This window comes from Teleopsis dalmanni, chromosome 1 (genome assembly GCF_002237135.1).
Source record: "Teleopsis dalmanni isolate 2A chromosome 1, ASM223713v2, whole genome shotgun sequence".
Taxonomy (NCBI): domain Eukaryota; kingdom Metazoa; phylum Arthropoda; class Insecta; order Diptera; family Diopsidae; genus Teleopsis; species Teleopsis dalmanni.
In genome coordinates, this window is record NC_051846.1 from 152,846,511 (window position 1) to 152,869,339 (window position 22,829).

General features: G+C 29.2%; 1 protein-coding gene across 1 annotated transcript in view; it reads right to left on the bottom strand.

Annotated features, from left to right (window-relative positions):
- LOC119666472 (nuclear pore complex protein Nup88-like) overlaps window positions 1-22,159 on the bottom strand; it is a 30,459-nt gene extending 8,300 nt beyond the window's left edge. The window contains exon 1 of the mRNA XM_038075748.1: window positions 21,902-22,159. Within this exon, the coding sequence (XP_037931676.1) occupies window positions 21,902-22,108 (207 nt within the window). The 5' untranslated portion in view covers window positions 22,109-22,159. The remainder of the gene's footprint in view (window positions 1-21,901) is intronic.
- Between the last annotated feature and the right edge of the window lie 670 nt (window positions 22,160-22,829).

The window sequence follows — 22,829 nt, forward strand, 5'->3', positions numbered from 1 at the left end:
TTAAAAGTTTTTTTAAATTTTTGTTCTTTATATGAAATGATTTTCATTCATTTGCTTTGCTTTATCTTTTGTAGATATTTTTACATACAAACGTATACAACTAATAAAATCCTTATTAATATGCTTTGGACCTTTGGTTTTTTGCTTTTGGTGCTGCAATGGTTTTGTCTTTCCGGAAAATAAACATTTTCAAATTAAGAGCAATGAATTGTAAAAAGCAAGTTATTTATTTGGAAAATAGCAAAAAAAACATTAATAAATTTAAGTAAATTTTTAAAAAGATATTTATTATAATTTATTTTACGTTTTATTCTGTTTTATGTGAGAATTTTTATTTTACTGAATTTTTAAACCAATCAGCGTCAAGGAGCGCTGTGATTGGCTGCTCGACTTAACGGGCACCTAAAATCGAAATGAAATTATCGATTTTTGATGCGTTTTCAATAATTTTTTTTCATACACAAGCGCAGAAAATCATTGAAGGATGCTTTTGTTTTTGCAAAACTTATGAATGAAGGCGTTTATTGCAGGGCAGGAAATGGGTTGAATGCGTGCGCAATCCTTTTTAATGTGAATATTTAGCAAATAATGATGATATCAAGTCGAAACCTCAAGCAAAATATTATTTTACATTTGTTAATAAATTTTTTAGAAACCAATAAAATTATATATGATACCAGGGACGTTTATAAAAACTTATTACAGGGGGCTTATTATTAAAGGGGATTTTTAAAAACTTTTTCTAAAGAAAAACGGTTGATTAAAAAAAAACACCTATTATAGATTAAGTTTAGTGAAAACTGATTTGACATATTTCAGGTGGGAGTTTATACAGTAATATATATCTATATATATCTGTAGTATATATATATATATATAGTATATATATATAGTATATATATATAGTATATATATAGTATATATATATAGTATATATATAGTAATATATACGGTATGTAGTAAATTCATATATACAGTTTTTGAAACAAAAAATTTTAATATTGTTCTTTTTTAGATAAAAAATATAAATAAATATTAAATATAAATATTATAAACAAATATATATTAATAATATATAAATATATTAAAATAATTAAAAGAAACATATATAAATAATAGATTTATAAAAATGGATTTGAGAGAGGTCATTGATCAATTTAAATACTCTATTATTATATAATATTTTTGGTCACAAAAAAAGAACAAAATATTTTGTAAAAAATAAACATATATACAAATAATAAACATAAATAAATAATAAATATAATCATATATAAATAGCAAACATAAATATGCATAAAAATTAAACACATATAAAAAATAAAAATACATAAAAACAATAAACATAAATACATATAAATAATAAACATAAATACATATAAATAATAAATATAAATATATATAAATAATAAATGAAACTAATGTAAATGAGAATAATGTAGGTGTGACAAAAACCTTTAGTTCTGATCGTTGCAGTCACATTGATACCAATTTATATTTTATTTTTGACGAACTTCAAATAATCCAGTATTGTAGGAAACATGGACGACATTTTTGAATAGTGTATTATATTTTATATTTAATAAAATATATCCAAACAATATATTTAAAAATGAACATAAATTTTTTTTTTTGCAATTTCAAAAAATTGTTTTATTTATGTATACTTTTCAAATTATAAAGTAGATAATCATGCTATCTAGATAATAATAGATAATCATCATTTTTAGGACATCTCGACGTATGTATTGCTTGGAGTTAGGTTTAAGCAGACAAAGAAAATAAATACGCTCTAATGAATGATTCATTTTTATGAGTCTAAATATGGAGAATTTGTTCTAGAATTTTTTTGGAGTGTAACTTAAGTTAAGTTTAGACTTCTTTAGATAATTTCTTTAATCTACCGTTTCTATTAAACGATTTTGTTCGTTTCACGTTCTTCCCCGTCTCATGTTTTCATCTGTTTTTCACAACAGCATTTAATTTATTTAAGGTGTTTTTTTAATTGTACGTATATTAGAGGTTAAAATTATATAAGAAATATTTCATTACTCCCACTCTTTGTTAATCAGTATTATTAGTTAGTACACAGTCCCAACTTATCGTGTAATATGAAGAAAATCAATATCCATTGATTCGAATGCGATTCAATATTTCAAGAAAAGAGCTATGTAATTTTTAAGTTCAATTTAAATTATTATTTCCTTGGCTACTTCAGTATTTTTCATTTCTTTTTTGAAATATTTTGAAATGATTGAGAATATTGAGAATGTTGAACTGATACTGATTAATAAATAAAATGCTTTTAACTACTTATTACGATTTTGAAATGGATTAAACTATGTACGATCAACTAAACAATTTTTGAAAAAATTGTCTAGAAGTATTGATTCGGATTTGAAGCCTTTCTTCATATCACACGCTAAGTTGGAACTGTATACTGTTTAACAAAAAGTGTGAGAAACTATCTTATATTTTTGATTTTAACTAAAACTAAGTTTTTATTTTGTATATCAAAATTTTTTTTTATTTACTAACAATTTCTTTTTATTACTTCTTTGACAAACGAAATAATGTACATGGAAATTGCCGTTCAACTTCATTAGTGAAGCACTTAAAAGTTACAATGTCTCTGTAATATAAAAACACTAATCACCCACACGCAACAACAAAATAGTCATTAAAATACCTTTTATAGTGAAAATTGTCGAAAGTTAGCTATACCAAAAATAAAATATTGCCAAAAAATTATTAACGCCGAGCTCATTATTTTGTTGGCAGCAAATCACCATTAAACACTGCGAGCCGGGCTAAAGGACAAAGAATAAATGGTTATGTGGCAGTTAGTATTAAGCTTCATTATAATCCGAAGCACTAAAATATTATATATTTCAGCAACTGAACGCCATTTTAAAATGACTTTCGAAACGCATTTCATCACCATAAATGTTAACAAATATCATTTTCGAAAGTTTTTCCGCTCGTAAAGGATTTACTACGCCAAGTTGGGCAACGTGCAGCAGCATTTGGAAGTATCAAACTGTTGCAAGTAGAGAATTTTGGTTTTGTTGTCTCTGTAACGACGACTTCGCCATTCTTCAATATTTATGGGACATTTAAACGCCTGAAAGCACTTTTAACCCGAAACTCACATAAAATTTATGCGCGCTCAATATAAAAGGGTTCAGCAGACGCCTTTCATGCGTAGGAGTTACATTGTTCCGTTGTTTGTCAACTAAACACCCACAGTACACCCACCACACATGCAAATTTCACCCAAATTTACGGCACTAAATAACCGAACAATTTTACAAAACTAACAAAACACGATTGGACCGCCTAAAAGCGGATTTGTACGTGCACTTTCGATGCCAGTTTTGAGTGTTAATAGCATTTCTGTTTTGTTTATGGTTTTTGTGTTTATTTCTATAAAATTATTTTATAGCATATTTTTGGGTGTTTTTGTATTTATTACGTCGGGGAGTGCTCACACTTCGACGCGCTTTCAGTTCTTCACATTTTCTTGGAAGAATCTGAGTGTATCACAATGTCTTCGCCTGCCTCCGGAGGCTTTGGCTTAAATTAACAAATGTGCTTTGTGTGATAATTATAATTTTACATTAACTTTTGTTAATTGTTAACCAACAAGTAACATTATGCCAAGGTGTTAAGGCTAAAAGTAGGCAGGAGCGGAGAAATGTGTATTATATATATTTGTAATTTGACATAAAAACAAATGAAAGAGTGTGGAGGGAGGGTGGCGAAAAGGTGTTAAGCCAAGGCAAGTCAGAGTTTTAATGGATCTGGCAATATTGGCAATATAAATGTTGTGCGTATGAATTTTACGCATTAATGGGAAATTTGATGATATGTTACGTGTTTCACACCATCTCAGGAGAATCGTTTATATGACCTAATATGAGTGGGTAATAAAAAGTATCTCTTAGATTTTTATGTGAGCAATATGCTGTACATAAGCATATGAAAATCTTAGAAATTTAAAAAATAAATTAAGTTTATATTAAGAAAAAAATATTAGAAATAGCAAAGGTACAAAAGCATAATGGTAGTAAGAACAAGAATTGCGGATTTAAATATCATATCTATGTCGTATAATATCATATAATGATATCCCAAATTTACTTGGAGAACAATAACTTTAAGAACTTGGAATAAAACATATGTTCTCTTCAAATTTGTTGTGAATTAACATTATGATTATTAAAATGATAAAATCGATTTAGGCTTCGAATTTATTTACAGAAAATGAATTTGGGGACACTCTACAACTTCACACTAAAAATTTTGTATGTAGTACTAGATTGCTTACTTGTCTTGTCCCTCAATTTCAAAGCTTTTATTGTTATGACTTTGTAACTTATAGGTCTCATATCAGTATTGATTTTTCGGAAGATTTAAAAAACTTAGGTTAAAAGTCTTTTTTCGACAAACAGAAATCACGCTCTACAAGTGTCTAATCATGCTAGTCCCACTGTATGATCCTTTATACTTTGGCAACGAGTTGTATGAGCTATACCTGGACATTGACATAGTAAGCTTATAAAAATTTAGCAGTTTCGATGGATTGATAATAGCATATGAATGGAAGAAAATGTTTCGTTTAGAAACTACGAAAGGGCGTACGGATTAGGACGTCTGCATTTATGGTGGAAGAACTAGGTTATCAACGACATGAAGTCGTCAACTGGAGATAGCAAGTAACTGATTGGGCTGACTGGCGAAGGTTACTGGGGGTGGTTAAGGACGACTCACGTCTGTTGTGGCTAATCAACTAAGTAAATATCTGCTGTTAATGCAGTTTGTTGATGTTCTTCACGTGGATAGCGTTCAAGACTTGTTTACACATTTTTAAACAATGCAGATCACTCATAAACTTGACTTTATCTCTATGTTACTATGACGGTATGAATTTGAATTTGTCTTTAAACCCTTTAAGAAAGAATTTAAACAATGTTTGATCTTTAATTTAAACTGTTGATAAAATTCATGTTTTTTCAGAGTAGCAAGACTACCCTGAAATTAATAGCTATTTTATATGATTTGACAGATAATTGATTCGATATGATGATGATTTGATTCGATATATGAATTTGTGAAAAATGTAAATGTCTATCATTATCAGACTATCACAAATATGTTAGATTATTCAAAAAATGTTCTTCTGTCTGTTAAATGGCAACAAAATTTTACAGATCGAGAGTATTATTATTATTGAAAGAAGGGATCGTGCACTGCGACCTAAAATATCTATTATGCCCCTTAGTCGGATTAGAGTGTTTCACCAAGTCCGATTTCTTTAATGAAAGACATTATAGAGCCTATCTTTCCTAGTCTTGGATTGTTATGATCCATGAAATACCCTCCTAGGTGTTTTTTCTGCTTGTGCATCAGTGCCGGGCAACTCCCCAAGAGTAAATCTAGATTAAATTCAGATTTAGCAATCGAAGTGGTTTGTGGGATGAATTTATTTGTTGTAAGCAGATAAGCAAACACAGTATCTACGTCTATAAAGTGAAGGCTAAAGTAATGTGAGAAAGTTTAAGTGAAAAGCTATATACAAAGTTTAATACAGGATATTTATAAAATATGTACATATAATGTGTATAGAGTGAGTGTGTACAAAACAATATTTCATCATAATTATATATAATTCCAATACTAAGTTTAGTTCTTATTAAATCCAATACTTTAGGATATTAATTAAATATGTACGTGTAATGTACAGTGTAAGTGTGCACAAAATAATATTTCATCATAACTATATGTCATACTATTTATTTAGTTACATTTTATTAAAACACACATTAATATAATAATAAATTGTAATTAGTGCTTTTCATAACTTTTACAAAATTGTTTTTATTAAGGCGTTTCATTGAGAGGACCTACGATGAATTAACGGATTTGTTACAAATATTTGTTGACATATTAACCTGAAGCATGGATGTAAAAAATTACTTTATTACATGCAATTTTCAATTTTCCAACCATTTTACTAATTAGATGCAAACTTTTATTTAACAAACATAATTTCGTACAATAAATTTATTTATTTATTTTTTGTTATATATTTTTTTTTGTTTTTTGTGTTCTATAAGCGCTTACACGTTTCAGAATGGCGTATATCGTGTAGTCGTGTAAAAAATGGGTGTGTTATGTGTAACGCAATAAAGTTTGCTTCCTTTCAATAATAAAATTAAATTATTTAATTACATTTTTGCTTGTTTTAGCTAATTGTGGAAAAAGTGCGATTTTTATCAGATAACTTTGCAGCAGAGTAATGGAGCAGAAGCCGTGTGGCAGGAGTGACAATTCGAAATCCACTCCACTACAAATGCTACTACACAAGTTCGCTAATTAGGGTATTACACTGAAAAAAAATATACTTGAAAATATGGGTGTGCAAAAATCATTAAAGGCGTCAACGAAGTTTTAATTTCGTATTTTTTCTATTTTTTTCTATTTATTTTTATTTTTTTTTTTTTAACGCACACAAATAATTGCACTTACAACTGAGCTTAATTAAATGGAAATTAATGAAACTTTTTATTTGCTTAAATTAACTGAAGACTGAGAAATGAATACTTCCGGTAGTTGAAACACTATTAAAACTCATAAAAATATTGCATGCACTAAAATGAAAAAAGAAAAAAAAAACAATAAAAAAATATAAAATATAATTATGTCCTTGTGAAAGGCTCAGGATTCATGCACAAAAGTATTGTAAACTAATCTCGGAAATTAAATCAAATTAGTTAAAATGCCATAAAAGTTATTCCTATCTCACATGACAATTATGAGGATTTTATTTTTTTTATTGTGAGGAGTTAACGAATCAGTGGGATTCATCAGGCTACGTAAATTAATTACAGAAATTAGTGGATGTCGTTTATGAAAAACATTAAATATATTTGAGTTAATCTATTAACAAAAGACAGTAATTGCTTAGAAATTATAACTTCAGTAATAAGTTTTAGTTAATTTTTATCTAAAAAAAGTAAAATATATTCCGGATAACTATATGATTAATATATATAAAATATAAACAAAACATGAATTAATTCAAATTTATACAAAGAAGGGGACTATACCGAAGTAAATCGAAATATTAGAACATCACTTTAATAAAATATAATTATTTTAAATATAAATAATAAATTATAGTTTAAATTAAATGACTAATAAGTCTGAATAATTATCATTAAATTTTTTTGGTAAATTTTTAAAGTATGGGTGTGTCGCGTATAGCTAAGCTGCCGACTCTACTATCCAGAAGCTATAAGTTGCTTAAAATCAGGCTGTCCGAAGGCTCTTCAAAGTGCCATGGTGCATCCTTAAAGAGACCTTAAAATAGATCCGGTCAAAAAATACATAAGGGACAGAGCTCTGAAGCTATATGTGAAAACCGACAGGCTTTCCTCAGAGTAGCTGTATCTAATCTCAGAGTAATCACTAACCGCAAGGGGCGGTACGCAGATCTTAGATCAGTCATTCAATAAACACGAAGATTATGAGGAATACTTAAATTAGTCAATGAGATGAGCGGGACTCTGCAGAAAATCTCCAGCTATTAAAGAGTAAAGTGCCCAGATGCACTAACTCGAAAAAGGTTCAACATTATATTACATTATAGTAGACACAATCGATTCGAATACAACTTTGTCAACACTTGACTCAATCCTTAATACAGTTTTCGTAGTCTGATTGAGGTAAAACCCTTAACACCAACAGAAAATTTTATTTTAAGCTCGTAATCAACTCGAAAAGGCTTCCTTGAAGAGGTAATTAGTTTTGGGAATTGAAAAAATGGTAAGTGCGGTGCTTATCGATACAGTTTTGACGAATTTTCTGCCAAAAACTTTTGCTCGATATTAATTTTGTGGGATTGCAAAACTCAGAAAAGTATAAATGCGAAAAACTGTTAATCTACATAGAATGAATGACAAATCTGCCTTATAATAAATATAGTAATTATAATAAATATATAATTTTGCATGAAATGTATCATAGTTAGAATGTCCCGATTTAGGTCAAATATGGGCCGTTTTGTTCAATAAATTGTTTTCTTTTTGAAGGTAATTTCATTATGCCTCTCTCATAGAAGTCCTCGTCCCTATTAGCTAAAAATTGAGATAGTCGATTTTCACAAGCCTCTCTTATAGTGAATTTTATACCACAAAAATATTCACCAGGAACAGAAAGTAATCATTTGGTACCAGATCTGGAGTATAAGGTGGCACCCGGAGTTTTTGGCGAGTCATTATCGATGTGTATGGCTTGGCGTTGTCCTGATGGCACACGATTCATTTGCCATTGCCCATAGCTGGTTGTTTCTGGGCGATTGCTTTCTTCAGACGGCCGAATTGTTAACAGTACAGTTCTAAGTTAAGACTTTTACCGTAAGGAAGCAGCTCATAATAGATGATCCCCTGCCAATCCCACCAAACTCACAGCAAAACCTTCCTGGTCAATGGTTTTTTCACAATTTCAACCGGCTCACGGCAATTCGACCACAACCGCTTTCACTTGACATAAAAGCCAGTTTTTATATTAGAAATTTACAATTAAAAACCTGTGATGTAAACTACATATTAACAGGTGTACATATATATTTGTCAACAGCTACAATAGGTCAAAATTACAAACAAAATGAAATGAGATTATGAAAAAGCGACAATTGTTTTTAAATGCATATAATATTATTGAAACATAAATTTCCTTGATAAAGATGAGATTTATCCATTTTTGTAAAAAGAACTTATAATATTAAACGTTATAGATTACACTATTATCTATGGACACGTGAGTACTTTTATATATTTTCCCAAAATTTTAATAAGAGTAAAACAAAACAACTTCATTATGCTTTCTTAATGCACTATTTTAACTTAATTTTTCGTTCTTTGTTAGAACAATATTTCAGCTTTATTAAGAAGAAAGATTTTTTATTTAATATATGTTATAATATAGTTTAGGTCATAAGTTCATAAAAAAATGTTAATATATATTGTTATAAGTAAATGTATTTAATTGCTTCATTTTCGTTACTTTATGTGAAACAATCAATAACCATTTTGAAGTCACTCAACAAGTTTATGGAGTAATAAATATTCAACTTAGATTATAATAGGACAGTTTTTATTACACTTGATAGTGCGTGACCTCACTAAATACAATAAAATTGACAAACATTTAATATAACTTCTTATGAGAAATGTTCGACCTCTAGTAAACCACATTGGCAATTACCCTTTTGACAAAATGTCCTTATAGTTCATTTATTTACGAAAAAGAGTTGGCGTGACCCTTGGTGTTCGAAACCCTTATCAACAGTTTAACCATCACAGGACAACACCTAAACTATTAAGAATTTGGACAAAAATAGAAAGTGACACTTATTGAATAAAAAAACACGCCTGCATTGTGTATACAATGCAGGGTCAGTCAAGTGGTCTATTTTTCAAATGCTTGTCTGTTATGGAACTTTCGGCATATGGTCAAATCGATTGTATAAATCATTAGCATCTTTTGTAACCAATTTTCTTGTAATTTGTCCTGAACGCACATAAAAAATATTGCCTTTTCGTAAAGGCATTCGGTGAAGTTTTCTTTTTTGGGGTCCGGAGGATACGTGTCTGCCTTGAACACGGTTTGCGTGTTAGTTTTTTATCTTTTTAATGTGTTTTTGATAAAAAAAAAAAAAAAGAAAAGTGCAAAAAAAATTATTTTGTAATTTTTAGTAGGGTTAGTTGATTTGTATGGGAATACCACATAGTTCTTTATAATTCTTATTATAGAATTTAGATCACTTTTATTGTTTTCTTGACACTTAAAATTTGTTGCTTCTGTTGAATGTTTTCAAAAGAAGAATGACATTATTGAATATGATTTTTATGGGTTTGTATGGGAGGTTTTTTTTGATTGAAACAGAGGTTAATAACAAAATAGTACTGCAAGTGATACCTTATGGATTGAAGTGAAAAACATATTAGTTATATTTTCCGGGTTAATGTTGGCTAATTTATAAAATAGAGGTACAATATAGAAAATGTGAATAGAGTTTTTGATATGAATTCAATTATGACGAGGAAACTAATTTTTAAATAGAAAACATTAAAATAGTGTTGAATTGCAACAACAAAATTTTTATATATAATTAGTTGAATTTTCGGCTGATTATACAGCTGTTTCCAGTGTTGCTATATACTCATCGGTGGAAATATTTGTTGGTTTAATAAATTAAAATTTAATTATTTGAGCACAAAAAGTGGGGCTCTATAGAATTCCTCATGTAGTAATTAAATTTAACCGTTTGAATATAGTTTACTTCTTGGTAGGAAGTGATGTATATCTAACTCATCTCCTATTTTTGGGTCATAACAAATGGTTAAAATACAAGTTCACATTGAAAGAAAGTAAATTAATGCAGTCATTCTATCCGCCACCACAACACTTCATTAATGAAGCGAACCTCCATTGATGAGGAAAAGCAGAAGCTATAGGGAATTAACATAGATGACATTAGATTTACACCTCCAGTCAGGCACCGCACGTAGATTTTATGAATTACCAATAATACTCCAAACAATAGGATGGTGTCTTATGGATTTTAATCGGCTGTTACCATGGGCATGCCTTACCTCTGGAGTATTCTAACCTCTGTCCCGTAAGGTGAAGGGATTATAGAAACATACTTCTGCCCTTAATGTCATTCCTGACAAGACCTAAAGAATGAACTGCATATAACATAAGGAGCTGTACCTTTCGACATATAATTATAAATATTTGAAAAAGTAGTGAAAAATTCCGGAGGTAAGAAACATTTTTTTAAATTTTTTTGTAATAGTTAAAGCTAAATAATTTTTTGTTGTGACTCATTTTGTCAAATCGTATTCATTTTTTAGATATTAAATTAAAAAAAAAACCCTATACACTATATATAACTAAGAACTCACTACCTGTTTAAATTAATTATGATGTTCATAATCTGGGTAATCAGTAGCATTACTTTAAAAGTAGTAGATCGCAGGATTTCGATTAACTTTAGTAGTGTGTCAACAAAAATTTTGTGCAAATATTGGTTTCATCTAGATTGCGGGAGTACGATTAACTTCAGCCGTGTGAATGCGTCTATAGCAAAAATGTGCTAACTCTTTATATACTTTATTCGCTCCAAAATTTGGTTATTATTTTTATTTTATTATTTAATTATTATTTTTTTGATATAAACAAAATGTGTTTTGGCTAAAGTTCGACAAACTTGTTATTTGTTCAGTACGATTCAGTTTTACATTTTAGGGACATTAATAATTTTTGTTTTAGTGAGCAAAGGTCAATGATTTAACTCATTACCTTCCCAACTAATTTTAAAATTCTTTTAGGTTATTGCCATCATAATGCATAAAAACTTGTAATCCAAATTTTACTTATTTTGCTTTAAATATTTGGTATGTAAGCATAAGCTATGCAGCATTTAGTAAACTCAGGGTTGTATTCAATTGGCATTGCCGAGTATTTACGGTATGTAACCTTTGCTTTAAAATAATTTTATATATATATATAATATATATATATATATAGAGAAATAAAGTTTTCTAAAATGTAAAACGTTTATATATAAATAAAATAATTTTAAAAATGTTTGCACATTTTTCAATGTTTTAATAAAGAAAAAAAGTTTAAGAAATTAAAAGAAAACATAAAGGACATAAAAAATTCGTAAACATTGTTTTGGTTATTGTAAAAAATTTTAAAAAGCTAAGGTAGGTAAATATTTTTCTACTCAAACTCAAACTTTGCTAAGTCACATGAACTGCATGAACAGAAATGGACGAAAAAAGCTGCACTGATAAGCAAATGGAAAAGTAACCAATGCAATTGAAGCGGTAGGAATTTGGAGTGATTCTATAGACTACAAAGAGGAGGTACGAACATATATTCTTATTATATGTTTCTATTTAATTTGATTCTTCTTTATCATATGCTTTGTTTTTTTATTTTTACTTTTCCTTAACAAAGTTATTTCAAAGTTATACTACATATTGTTTGTTTAAGACAATGGAAGTGTCTAATATGATCTTATATTAGCCGATAACGTTTTTATCTATAAATTAAATTAAGTCACTTTCTAAATATTTTAGTTCGGTAAGTGCGAAAATGACAATAAAAACCGTCAATAAAAATCAGTGTAGCAGTTTTTGAGATATGAACAAATACCTGGTTCTATACTTCAGGTCGAGTGGATGTATCAATTTTAAAATCACAAATCCACTACTACTAAACAAATAAAATGAAATAGATAAATTAAGATTTGTCTTATACAGCTTGGGCAGTATATTTCGATAATATCAAGTGTATCCACAATTTTTAGCAAATTTTATCAAATTATCAACTTTCGACTGTCTTGACTATCATTTATTGATTGTTATACGCACGTCAAGAGTTTTATCAATTTTTGTTTATCCATAAATCACCCACACGACTATCCATATAACTACAAACACCATAAACCATAGCTATATCAACTAACTTAATTATCATAAATTGTATTAAGTTCAATTGTATTGGTTACATATATCATTTCTACATTTTTCCTTTTTTCGATCAAACATCTTTCATGTTGTGTCCAGAACATAACAGAGAAATAATGACGACAATCGATCATTATCTTATAAAATATATTTACATGGAAACACCGTTTCTCTAACAAAGCTACTACAATTTTTAACGTTGATGATATGGTTCAACCAGATGCAATTTTATTTGGAGATCCTAGTGGGACTATGTAGCCTACAAACGCCTTAGTGTATTATTATGCAATGTCGATAACTAATTAACTACCTTCCTATCACTGATTCCAGCAATTTTTAATGTTATAACGAATGGACTATACATTTTGTTATAATATTCTAAAGGTTCTTATATTTATAAACCAGAGTGGTAGAGTTTTAAGATTTTTATAGTAGAATAAAGTATATAAGTTGTTTAAAATAGTAGTATTTTTTTCAAAAAAGGTTTCTTATATATCTTTTTTTCTTTACATATCACAATCCAAATGGATGCACTTAGGCCAATTAGCCCATTGTGTTGCCGTACAAAGGAAAAATTTAAAGGTTTAAAATGGTCTTGAATCTTTGCAAAAGCATAAAATGCTACTTAATAGAAATTTAAGAAAAAAAGTATAACTCAACGACTGAAGAGGAACCAACAAATCAAGGTCATGTACTTAACCGGGGTCCTGAAAATAGATGGCGCCTAGAGTTGAAATCATGATTTTTTTAAATATCTAATCATAAAAATATTTTTTCTGGCATATATCAGAAAATTCCATTTATCTTAATATTTAAGATATTAAGGTAAAAATTTAATGCCCAAAAGTTTAGAGTAGTTTTGTTAAACACACCGAAACTGGGTTAGAATTGAAAGTTGATCTACTAACCAGATCATTTTTAATATAATAATAGAAATAAGTTAATAGGAAATAACTTGGAATAGGAAATAACTTATTGAGTTAAATGTATTTTGAAAAAGATGATCCTACATATATATTATTATGGGTATATGATATGTCACTGCGACCGTCGGGTCTATTGTGCCATCTTCTGGGTTTTGCATATTTCTCCAAGCCCTGTTGCTTCGATAAAGAGTAGTATAGAACCTACTTTACAGAGTTTAATTGCTCCCAAGAGTCTATTCCATATGTACGTTAGTGCATGGCATTCTATCATGTCAGCACATGTGTGGGCTGATTCTTCATTCTTTTCGCAGAATCTACAGTTTGCATCCTAAACTTATAAATGAATTTTAAATTTTAAATCCGTTAGAAAAAAAAATATTCTTAATAACAAATTTTCTTAAACATATCTCTTAAACTGAAAGTTCCATAGCAGAAATGTACTAAAATCCTTCAGACAAAATCGAGAACAGGTGAATGTAAAGGATATTTGGTATGAGAAATATTCAGTGATTTTTTTGTTAAACATTCTTTTTCTATTTATTTATCATCATCACGAGATGAGATGAGTAGGACTCTCATGTGCTTTTGTACAGAATAAAAATTGAGGTTGATATTGCTCGAATCCCGAAGCCAAATTGCAGTAAAACTCAATGACTTATAAAACAGTAGACGCAGAGAGGCGGGCAATAATAAAGATGATAAAAATAAGAAGAAAAATATAATACAAAAAACTGAAAGATATAAAAAAACAACTGCAAGGAAGACTACTAACAACAGTAGCAAATGATGACAATAATAAAAGGACACGACTGCACTGGTTAAAATGAATTAATAATCAAAGTTTTTCATTTCACATCAAAGATGGGAAGGAAGCGGGAGGATGGATTTAATGGAGTGATGCAAGTGCACAAAGCGATTTTTTTTTTAATTGGCGATGAAGTCAGCGAGAAGAAGAATTACAATGGATGGGAAATGAAGCGGCTGTCGAAAGGAAAAACGACTGAATTTTATGGCTAAAATGTATTCACCTTAAAGTCCTGGACAAATGTCATGCATTTTTAGTGAAGCGAATTTCATCAAATTTTAAGGTAATTTTTGCAAACTATTTTGCTAATTTCTCATTCCGTTTAATTTAAGCGAAATTATATGCAAACAATTCCGTGGCGACTTCAATTAATTACCGTGAAAAACAAATAAGCTGTAAGGTTGTTATAATTCACCTTTTTGTGGACAGTTGACATCATTGCGCTGTCATTGCTGTCATTCTGAACGAAAAATCGTTAAACAGGGAATAACAAGCAAACATCGCATAGGACTGCAGTACCAGTGAACTATTAAGCTTATGTACCTGCTGAGCTGAAAAATTTTTATAACAGAAATGTGCCTCATACCACCGTAACCGTAGCCGGACTGAACTAAACTGAACCGAACTGGACTTCATGAATTTAGCATTTAATTATAGATTTTTGTTTATATTAATTACAACAGGACAACATACTTTTATTAGGTGCGGTCAGTAAGTGGAGTTTCATACGATGTTTTTCATTATTATTACTTCACATAACAAATAATCGTTGCTGTGCATAAAAAGAGTGTTTGGATTTAAGATTTAATAAACATTTTCAGTACAAAGGTCATTACATAGGTTTTACAAGGCAGACTTTATGATATTATTTATATATGGGGATGAGTTGCTTGGGAATATGGGAATATAGGTTGTACTCATTTTGGTGTGGACAATATAGGTTGTTTTCCTTCTTGGTGTGGATAATATGGGTTGTTCTTATATTGGTGTGGGAATAAAAGTTATGTCCTTTTTGGTATTGGAACATTGTAAAAATTGAATGGTTAATCAACATTTTTAGAGTAGCACAAATTTGTTTACATTAATGGAAATTAATTATTTCTTAGCTTTAATTCTAAACAGATCAATTAAAACTCCTGTTGATTTGTACAACATATAATTTAGATAACTGATTTGGTTTATTATGCTATATAATAGCATTTATTTATATATAGCGAAATGGATGGCATGTGTGAAAAGTTACTCTATTTGGCCATATAGTTTTAAGATCTTTAATGTTTTTGAGTAAAATTAAAAACGGTCTGAGGTCTAAAACAATTATTTAAAACCTCTCAACATATTGCAAAGATATCATTATGTTTGACTTTGTTCATAATTTCTGAAATCTGAGATTTTTAGTTTTAATATATATATCGTATTTTTATTTGACAAAACGGGTCAATGTCGGAAAACTTCCACACAAAGAAATACATAAAGTTATCAACTTCTTTTAGATTTTTTTAGAACACATAGCTTTTTATAGCTAACTATAGACCGGTGAACTTAATAACAGGGACCAAGTCCATGATGCCAAGCTGCTTGCAGTTCTTTATGTCACTGGTTTATAGACAACCATGCAGAAAATGTTTCACTTCAATTTAACATACATTGTAGAAGTTATGGAAACGAAGAAGACATAATAACACACTTTCGCTATGACTATACAACGTCGACTAACAGAAGAAAAAGATTTTCAATGAAGTGTTTCATGAATATCTGTTAGACTGTCTATCAATAAGAGCAAAAGATCTGTTTAACTGCAATCCATAAACTCAACTGAAAGGATCTAGTTTATTTATTACGTTTCGTGTGATAAAACGTACTTTTAAATTGCAAATAACTGCTTATTATGGTAGGCGGAATGGTATCTGTTGACCAGTCACTTCTATCAACCAACTATACATGGATCAAATAAGAGTCTCACTAAATTTAATCTAACTAATTTTATTTAACTAATTTTTAATAAATTGTCGATTTTATAAATTCTAATTTGTTAATAAGATATTTTCAAGCTAATGAGAATTAGGAGATGGGATTAAAATGACCGCACTTTCAGATGACCCTGCACTCATCTAAGTTGCTAGAAATTTGATACTTATCGAATCACTTTAAAAAAATTATCGAATTACCGATTAAAAAAACATCGAATCACTTAATCACCTTAAAAATAAATAGTATTATTAGTGAGATTAAACACAGAGTTGAAAATGAAACTTCCATTTATTTGAATATGGATCATGGATTACTAATAGAGAGAAGGTACAGATACAGCCAATTGGATACGAATATTCAGTATAAAGTACTCAAATTTATAAATTCCCAACTGATTTTTTATTTATCATTGGAAAGATGTAAAATCATTACGCATAGGATGACTTTACATCATCGGGATTTAACCCATCTGGTGTTGCATACCGGAAACCTTTTGCGGTGTTTATGAAGTATAATGTTTAGAGCTATGGTGGGACATAGTTTAAAATTGCATGTTGTAAGCAATAAATAGAAGGATAAATGGTATGACATCTTACCTTTAATTTAAATATCACTATCACATCAAGTGGCACTAATTTATTTGTGTTGAGTTGTGGGAGAATACTAATTTCCGTTTTAAAAGTTCCCATCAAACTGTTCAACTACTCAACAAGTTGTTCTATGATTAGGAAAATGAATTAAATAAAGAACTCTCAGATAGGGATGTATGTTATAATAGTAATTCCATTGATCCTCATGGATTATTTGGTCAATTAAAAACTCAAAGATTGGGTGACTAATACAGTGTTTCTACTTATCCACCTGGAACAGTTGGTCCACTATGTTAAAGTATGAAACTCAGAGCGTTTAAAGCTCTTCTATGAAGCTTAAGATGGGTTAAAAGATGGTCTTAAAGTTAACTTTGATCTTTGTTTACCACACAATTGTGGTAAAATTTATTGAAGAGAAAATTTATGTTTCTTGCAAGGTTTTCTAACTGTTAGTGACCCATCAGTAAACAACAATAACACTGACACTTTTATTCGCTATTCACTAAAGTTCGATAAAAACGTATATACTGCAAAGAATAGTTTATACGGTAATCCCCCATTATAGAGGTATTTCCGTATACCCCGTATACACACCTGCAAAGATACGCGAAGTTAATTATGAACTATACAAATCCCTGCGTTATATGGGGGAATCCTCGTGTTATACGAGGAATTAAAATCGAGTAAAATGAAAACGCATTCTAAGGGTACAGTAATCCCCCCTTACTGTATTTAGAATTTAGTTTCTTTCGCCAAAACGGATGTTATAAATTAATTTAATATCGCATCTTAATAAGGTCGGTATATTTTTTTATTTAAGACCGGTATTTTGATACCTCTCTTATCAGCTAATAGTAATATATATTTCAGATGTTTCGCACGTGTAACTAAGGCACACTTTCTGTCTAGTACAGCCAGGTTTTTTAGAACTATAAAATCTCTTATTTCATTAAACGCTAGTTATTTGTTTTTCTAATTTGAAATAATTAATGGAATGAACTATTTTCATTTCGAACAACTATCATAATTACTTTCCTTCTTTATCTATTTGATGATCTATCTCAAGGAATAAGGAAAAATGACTTCAAACTTATAATCAAGTTAACAATTGTCATTAACACTCTTTTCTCCAGAACACCTTTTTCCTCATTTCATTCTCATTTAGCATTTGAGCTTGTTTACGTATATATTATTTTGTATTGCCAGAGAAAAATGTAAGAAATGCTTAAAAAAATATATGAAAAAAATTCTAAATGAATGTCACGTGACAAATTTAGCCTTGCATTTCAATAAGGAATTTTTGTAAATAAACACTCTAAGGATATAAAAAAAGCATCAGCGGAAAAAAAACAGGACAGAAAATTGCAATGAAATTAAAATAAAATAAAATTTACGATGAACTAAATGAGCATAGAAATACTGAAGTGTCACACCATTGCCGTCCTGGAGGCGACAAAATCGTGACTTCATTTGTTGACACTTGGAAGAGTAGCGAGGAGGCCGACCGACCAATTCAACATTTGTTTCAACCAGGAGGAAATCGCTCTGCAAGGAGGAAGAAAGCCATTCCAAGCCTTGAGCCTTGAGAAGAATAAAGGCTGCAAACGAATGATTCCTAATTGAAAACTATTAAATTCCATTTTTTTTTCTTTCAACATTTTTTTCATTTCAATTTTTTCTTTAATTTTTATACATTTTTTTTTGTTTTTGCTATTTTATAAAAACATTTTTTTATTTGGTATTTTTGCTTAAATTGAAACTTGAATTTCATTTCGAATGACATTCGCTCCATCACGCGTCAACTGCAGCGGAGAGTCCTGTTAGCGTAGCGAGAAAAAAGGACATTTTCATTTGAGCATATTTAATTAGATGCAATTATTTATGGTATTAAATAGATGAGGCAGTAAATACGATGCAAGGGGAAGTACTTAAAAAATGCAAAATAAAAAATTGAAAAATTGAAATAAAATGCTAAAGAATTACTGGCGTCAAACTGAGTGCAGAAAAAAAAAAAATAAAAAATTGGAAAAAAAAATATCTTAAAAGGAAAACCTCGTTCAATTTTTATAAGAAAATAACGAAAAATATATACTTTATATAAAAAGGAGTTTAATGGTGAGATATTTAAAAATAAATTGAAATTTAAGTCCTTGACTTATTGGTGGCAATTTATTTTAATATGTGTCTTCTTGGTAGAAAAGAAGTATTCATTTTGGAAGATAGATAAAATTCAAATTCAGCCACGTGAAATATTCTTTTGATTAGATTTTTTTGACTATTTCACTTGAAAGTTATTATGCTTTATAGTTCAGGCAAAAAGCAGACAGATTTCAATCTTCTAAAAATTCAGTGCACTGACCAACTAAATCTTGTAATTGTGATTCCAACAGAGCAACAGAGTAAAACGTTCATTTTCCAACTAAATACAGTGTAGAGAAAAAAAATTTATAATACAATAAAATAAATATAATGCAATAAAATTTATAATCTTATAATAGTTATAAGAAAGAATCTTTCAATAAAAGATGGGACGACTCAAGGATATGTAGGCATCTGTATGCAATTTGGCCACATTCCACTAAGAGGAACCACAATACTCTCATTGAAATGGTCCGTAGAGATATTAATCTTATGGTAGGTTTACTTACAGGTCATCGCATTCTAGGTAACCATGCTAGAAGATTAAACTGCCGCTTCAATTATACCTGTCGCAGTTGTGGGGAGGACGATGAAAGTGCCGTTCATCTGGTTTGTTTTTGTACAGCTCATGTACGCCAGTGATTCACTACTTCATCTTCTTTGAAGATCTTTATCAACTACAATACATTCAACTAAATGACCGTTTCAGATTTGCCAAAGGTCCAAGTCGGAAAGCTATATTCTGACATGTTTGTTTCATGAACAGAGTCAGTCGTAAATAATTGTAAAACGAACTCCACACGTGCAGGTACGTGTTTTGTTTGACATTTATATGTATTTTTCCATGCTTTTTAACTTACTTAAAAATAAAGTAAGGAAACTTAGACCAAAAATGACGAATGCAACCCTTAAAAATAAATTTCCTACAAGAAATTTGATATATGGTATTTGTCATATATTTTAAATCTAAAATGTAAACAAACAGCAGCTGAGCTGTAAATAAACGTACTGAGAAAGTGAGTATTTAATAATATATTTTTTTTTATAGTTTGAATACGTAAAACATTTATAAAATATATATGATTTCGTTCTAATATAAACACAGCAAGTAAATTAAAACTTTCATAGCATAATAACAAAACTGCAGAAAAATTAGCGAACATAAAACGTTAAGTATGGCTTTGGATCAGTTGGTTAAGGTGTGCTGATTCTGAGCTTCACATTTGGCAGGACCCGAGTTCGATTCCTGGTACTTGCAGTCTCAAAAATAGTTATTGACGAATAATTAAATACAAGAATTATTTCCAAGACCAATGATGATGAGTCAATACTCGGCAATACTCGAAACAGCTGTATGGTCAGCCAAAAATTCAATTAATTAAAACAATATAAAATAAATTTTTGTTGTTGTAGTTCACTACTGTTCGAAAAAACCTCTTTATAATATATATATATATAAAAATGGTTTAATACTCTAATTATATATATTATTACATTAATTATATGTGTAAAATATTATAGAGTAAACAAACAGCAGCTGTCTTAAAACTTTGAAAGAACTTTTTGACATAAAAAAGTTTTTTTCCTATGCAATAAGTAACTTATGGTATGTCAAAATGGAAACGACAAAATCTTTAAGATACTTAAACAATTTAATAAATAAGCAGTGGTAACATGGTACTACTAGCATGTGTCTATCAAACAGTTAATAGTTTGAACTCTCTCAAATTCCATTAACAATAGTGGAGTTTTGAGCAAAAATGTAATGTAAATGTCGACTTAAAATATTTCAGGGCAATTATCTTAAACTTTGTCGTGTTATTGTGAATATAAATAAAATGTTAAGAAATAGGTCCATTTTCACATACTATATATAATACCATACCATTATACCATCGACATGTCTCATTTAGGCAGTTATGATCAATGAAGCCGGTAATGAGAATAATATGCTTTACAAGGAGTTTCCATATAAATGAGCTCATTATAAATAAATCAACTGATTTAAGACGAAAGAGGTCGAAATAAACTCTTAACCCTTAAAATGAACTTCCTACAAGAGATATTATCAGAATTTGAAATATTAGCTATATGTTTTATATACAATATGTTAACAAACAAGTATGGAATATACATGCATAAATCAGCTTATGCCAATGAAAACGACCAAATCTTAATTTCATTAACATACCTATTTAGGTGCATCCACACCAAACCGAACGCTTGCAAACGAACGTATATTCGCAGGTAATCGTATCTGCAAAAGTTCGTTCGTTCACAAGCGTTCGCTTTGGTTTAAATGCATCTTTAGTTGTAGCTGCAGTCGATTATTAATATTATCTGGTCACCTTAGTTTATAAATTCTAAATCGACTACAAAAAATAAACACCAAAGAAGAATGCAACAACAACAATGCAGTAACATTAGAATAAGATCGAAATGTAAACAGAATATTTTTTATTTTTCAATATCCCACGGTTATTGCTTTATATCGCGTAAAAGCATTTTTTCCATAATTGAATTAATTACTAATTTTTTGATTAATTTACAATAATAAACAGCAATCGAGTTGAGCAACAATTGCTGTGCAAATGGATTTGGACAAGCAATAAACTCGTTTGTTGTTGTTGTTATTGTTGTGGCACTCGCTACACAGTGAGTCGAATAAACGTTAGTTCTTTACTGCATTAAAGTATGCAGTCTAACATTTTCCAATTCCATATTTTTAATATTAATTTTTCATATTTAAATTTATTTTTTCATTTCAATTGAATTTAATTCTTATTCAAATAATTTCCATTTTGCTTCGACATGAATTGAATTCTGATTAGATTTTAGGTCAAACACAAAGGCACACATACGCGTCATTTAGTTTTATTTTAAATTTAATTTAATTTATTTTTTTTAAACTAAACTCACCTGATATTTGTTTTCATTGGCATTTTTTGGGTCATAGTAACGCCAGTCCATCACATGCACACATGATTCCGCCGCGTCCCAAACATACAACAAATCGCCTTTGCTTTCCATGATGTGCTGGATTTTTTGGCGCTCCAATGGCAAATTCCCACGAATTTTCTCAAACATCGGCGACGAATTCAAGTTAAAAACATCCGTGAGCGACATTTTTCAATTCAATAAACGAAAAAAAACGTTACGGTTAATTAGTTTACACAAATTTTTAATAAATTTCTTCAAATAAAAAAAAGCCGGCAAAATTGCACGCTAAAAAGAAAATCAACAAAACAAATGCCAAACGTCAAAATACAGCAGACAGAAGTGGCGGCTGTAGCAGCTGTTCGTTGAAATAACATCGCAAACAAACATAGAAAGATAGAAAGAAGCAAAAACATAGCAGGAACTAAAAACATTGCATGCAATTTCAAGCAGCTGCAAAAATATTTAAAATATTTTTAATTTCCGTTAAATTAATTGCAATATTATTGTGTAATATATTTATAAATAATTTTAATATTTTAATTGCTCTAAATTAATTATTTTGTTAGAGTAATAACCATTTATTGAAATTATTTAAATATAATTTTTAGTAAAGTATGAACGCCATCTAGTGTATAATTAAATTTGATTGTGTCATTAAATAATGTAGATGGCAGTAAAAGTTTGCACAATTTTGAAAGAAATCATGAAAGTAAAAATTTTTTTTTGGCAAATGTTTTAATTTCTGTTTCAGTTTATAATTTTAACGTTTTTTTTGTTCTTTTATTTTGTGATAAAAAAAATTTAATTGAAGCGGACTTAATTTCGGTTATTAAAGGATTAATAATTCACCCAATTTTTGTTAATATTTTTAGTGAAAGTAAACGACTTCAAACTTAAAATTAAATTT